Here is a 3,518-nt window from a genome sequence, read left to right as displayed (position 1 = left end):
AGCTAATATGAAAAAAGACTGCCATCCTGTATAGCTGATAAAAAGAACTGCACTTATGTACACAGATCAGTTAGTGTATTCGAAGACCGCAGCAGCTGAGTTTGGAATGAGACTACATAGCCTCACAGGAATCAATACCAGAGGTAACGATGCCAGCGTACACGGTTTTGGCATCAGTAATGTTAACTAAAGGATAAATGCTGTGCAATGTTCCTGCTCTATTTGAAACAGCCCCTCAGTGGTTAATGTTTAAAGGACTGACCTCAGATTACACCAAACAGGCTATAAAATGTATGAACTCAATCCCAATAGTTTACTGCTGACAGGACGTGGATGGTAAGTAAATGTACTGTAAGATGACTGATATTCTGGAGATACAAGTAATTATTTCCTCAGATCTTGTTTGAACTAAATGGCAAACACTTCAACAGTGATCTATTACATCTTTAAAAATGTAAAAACTGAATTAAAGACTAGACTCAGAAGTAGTCTCCATGAAGGCTATCACGTATATACCTCTCTTATGAAAATCCATGTGTTGACTATTTTCTAATGTAATAGTTTTGTTTAAATGAACCTGAATGTGACACATTTTAAATCTGTGCAGTGCTTCTGCAGGTGTTAAAATGTGGGGAAAGGTCCAGTGCTGTTTGATTGTTGTCCTCATACTGTCAGTGGACTGGACTGTAGGCATCAAGGACCAGGATCATGATCATGACCATTCAGCAGATCACCATCAACATCTCCATCATGGCAACGATGCAGCCCACCCCCACCACGATGGAGAAGACAAACCCTGCCACAAACTCTCACCCCACAATGCAGACTTTGCCTTCTCCCTCTACAAGAAGCTGGCCAGCCGTCCTGGCACCCAGGGCAAGAATATCTTCTTCTCTCCTCTGAGTATCTTCATGGCTCTATCCATGCTGGCCCTGGGGGCCAAAGGTGATACCCATTCACAAATCTTCAGCACCCTGGACTACAGTGCTCTCACAGCTGATCAGGTCAATGAAGGCTATGAGCACCTTCTCCACATGCTGGACCACAGCCAGGATGCCCTACTGTTGGAGATAGGAGGAGCTGCAGCTGTACAAAAAGGCTTCAAGCCTGAAGACAAGTTTCTGAAAGATATCCAGCACTTCTACAAAGGTGAAGCCTTCAGTGTGGACTTTTCCATACCTGAAGTCGCTGTGCAGGAGATCAACAAGTTAATTGCCAAAAAGACCAAGAACATGATCACTGATATGGTCAAGAGTCTGGATGCTGCCACTGTGATGATGCTCATCAACTATATGTATTTCAAAGGTAAGAGTAGACAAGTAGATCCCACTAGAGATTAAATAATTTTTCATGTATTTCACCTGAACTGCAGTAACCAGTTTTGTATTTCACTCTGTCAGGTAAATGGCAAGAGGCTTTTAAAGTGGAGGACACCAGCAAAGGTGACTTTCATGTGGATGAGAACACCACAGTGTCTGTGGATATGATGAACAGAAATGGTGAATATGACTTCTACTATGACCAGGGCAACTTTACGTCTGTTATCATGCTGCCATATAATGGAAACGCCTCCATGATGATCGTCCTGCCTGACCAGGGAAAAATGGAGGAGGTGGAGAAACACATCAGTAAGGATCACCTCAACTACTGGAAGGACAAAGTCCACAAAATGTAATGTATCATGAAATGCTTTTTAAAATATACTTTAATTTATACATATTAAGTACTACCACAAAGTAAAACCTTTACTCCCTGACAAGGTTACCAATGACAAAAAAGTATTAAATAAATATTTTTGCTTATGCTATTCCATGTAAGAGTGCGTTTGCATGACTGACCATGTCTGTTCTCCAGCACTTTGGACTTGTATATGCCCAAGTTCTCAGTGTCTGCTTCCTCCTGTCTTGGGGACACTCTGAAGGACATGGGAATGGTTAATGCATTCTCAGACAGTGCAGACTTCTCTGGAATCAGTAAGGGGGCCAAGGTGGCAGTTTCCAAGGTATGTGGAGAAATGCTGTCATGTCTAGAGTGTCACATTATGAGTGTGGGAAATATTGTTAATAGACTGCCCATCTTAAATATCCAGTAGAATTTTGACTGCACTCTGAGCCTCAAATTAAAAAAAAAAAAAAAAAGTGAATTTCTAGGTTTGCCTCTCTTGATATGACACAATATAAAGTTACATTTGTATAGTGCCTTTCAAGTACCCAAGGACACTTTACAATCAACACACTGCACAATGCTTTTACACCCAGTCAACACACTGGTGAGATGCAGCAGGCAAATTCCATCTGTTGTCCACCAAGGACTGTTCAGAAGTTAATGCATCTACTGCTTACATACATTACATACATACTGGTCCTTCCCCACAGGTCCTGCACAAGGCCGTCCTCAGCGTGGATGAGCAGGGCACTCAGGCTACAGCTGCAACTACTCTTGAATTCATGCCCTTGTCATTGCTTTTCAAAACAGAAGTCAACAGACCGTTCCTAGTTTTCATTGTGGAGAAGAACACCAGGAGTATCCTGTTCATGGGAAAGATAACCAACCCCACTGTGTAGTGGTAGACGTCTCCCACACAGTCTAGTCAGCAGTATGATGGGAGTGCTACTGAATTCTCTCTCATATCAATTAGCAACAAATATAGTCACGTCTCTGTATTATCTCAGAGCAATGAAAGGCTAAAGGTTGTGCTAGTTTAGTGAGCTACATATAGAAGGGACTTCATTTAGCTATAATTAAACTTAAAATTAAATGCTCCTTTCAGACTTAGTCCAGTTCCCTTACACCAGATATGAGAAAAAGTAACAGACTGTTGGATTATTTCTGATGGCATAGTGAATACAGATGTACACAAACCCAGGTATGTGAATGGAAATAAAGTTGTTGAGTGATATTTGAATGGGTCTTCATTTGTTTTGACAAACCAATCATGGCAGTCTGTAGCACACAAATCAGGGGCAGTTATAACATTAGGGATGTTGGTCATATATATCAGTGTTTCATACACGTATTACTTAAGTCATATGGAACTATGTAATTCTAAAACAGACATAGCGATGTGACAGACGTACATTAAGCTCCAAACTCTCTAACAGTCCTGTGACTCATTTATAAATCAGTTTTGAGTTATTTCCCAGTGCGTTGTCTTGTATGTTGATTCACTATGATGATCTGATCACAGCAGTTGGTGCAACATCCAGGCCCCTCTGAGTCTGTCAGGGTTCAAAATCAGATTTATCACCTTTGATTTGGTGTCAGATAAAGTAATAAGAATTACACTAACGCTGTGTCTAAGCCAGTAACTGGATGGGCCATATTTGATGTAATTTGTGTTAATTTGTCCATTTGAACAGTAACTGAGTCAGAAATCAGACTTCAAAATGCTGTTCTCAATTTAAAGAATGTACAGTGTATGGTAGCTAGGTCTGACATTGAGGATTTTAGAGGGGATCTCATTTTTTTTTAAGATGGTGCATTATAGAGTAAATAATTTTGTTCTTTTTTCAAATTTA

The 3,518-nt window shown here is 40.4% G+C and overlaps 1 protein-coding gene across 1 annotated transcript; it reads left to right on the top strand.

Annotated features, from left to right (window-relative positions):
* The first annotated feature begins 615 nt into the window (after positions 1-615).
* Positions 616-1,863, top strand: LOC145660224 (alpha-1-antitrypsin homolog). The gene is made up of 2 exons (XM_081724473.1): positions 616-1,305; positions 1,401-1,863. The coding sequence occupies exons 1-2, from the start codon at positions 627-629 to the stop codon at positions 1,673-1,675; spliced, it is 954 nt and encodes a 317-aa protein (XP_081580599.1). The 5' UTR covers positions 616-626; the 3' UTR covers positions 1,676-1,863.
* The last annotated feature ends 1,655 nt before the right edge of the window (positions 1,864-3,518 follow it).

This window comes from Electrophorus electricus, chromosome 2 (genome assembly GCF_041902795.1).
Source record: "Electrophorus electricus isolate QZ-2024a chromosome 2, ASM4190279v1, whole genome shotgun sequence".
Taxonomy (NCBI): Eukaryota; Metazoa; Chordata; class Actinopteri; order Gymnotiformes; family Gymnotidae; genus Electrophorus; species Electrophorus electricus.
The sequence above is the reverse complement of the archived record's forward strand: the minus strand, read 5'-3'. Positions and strand labels throughout refer to the sequence as shown.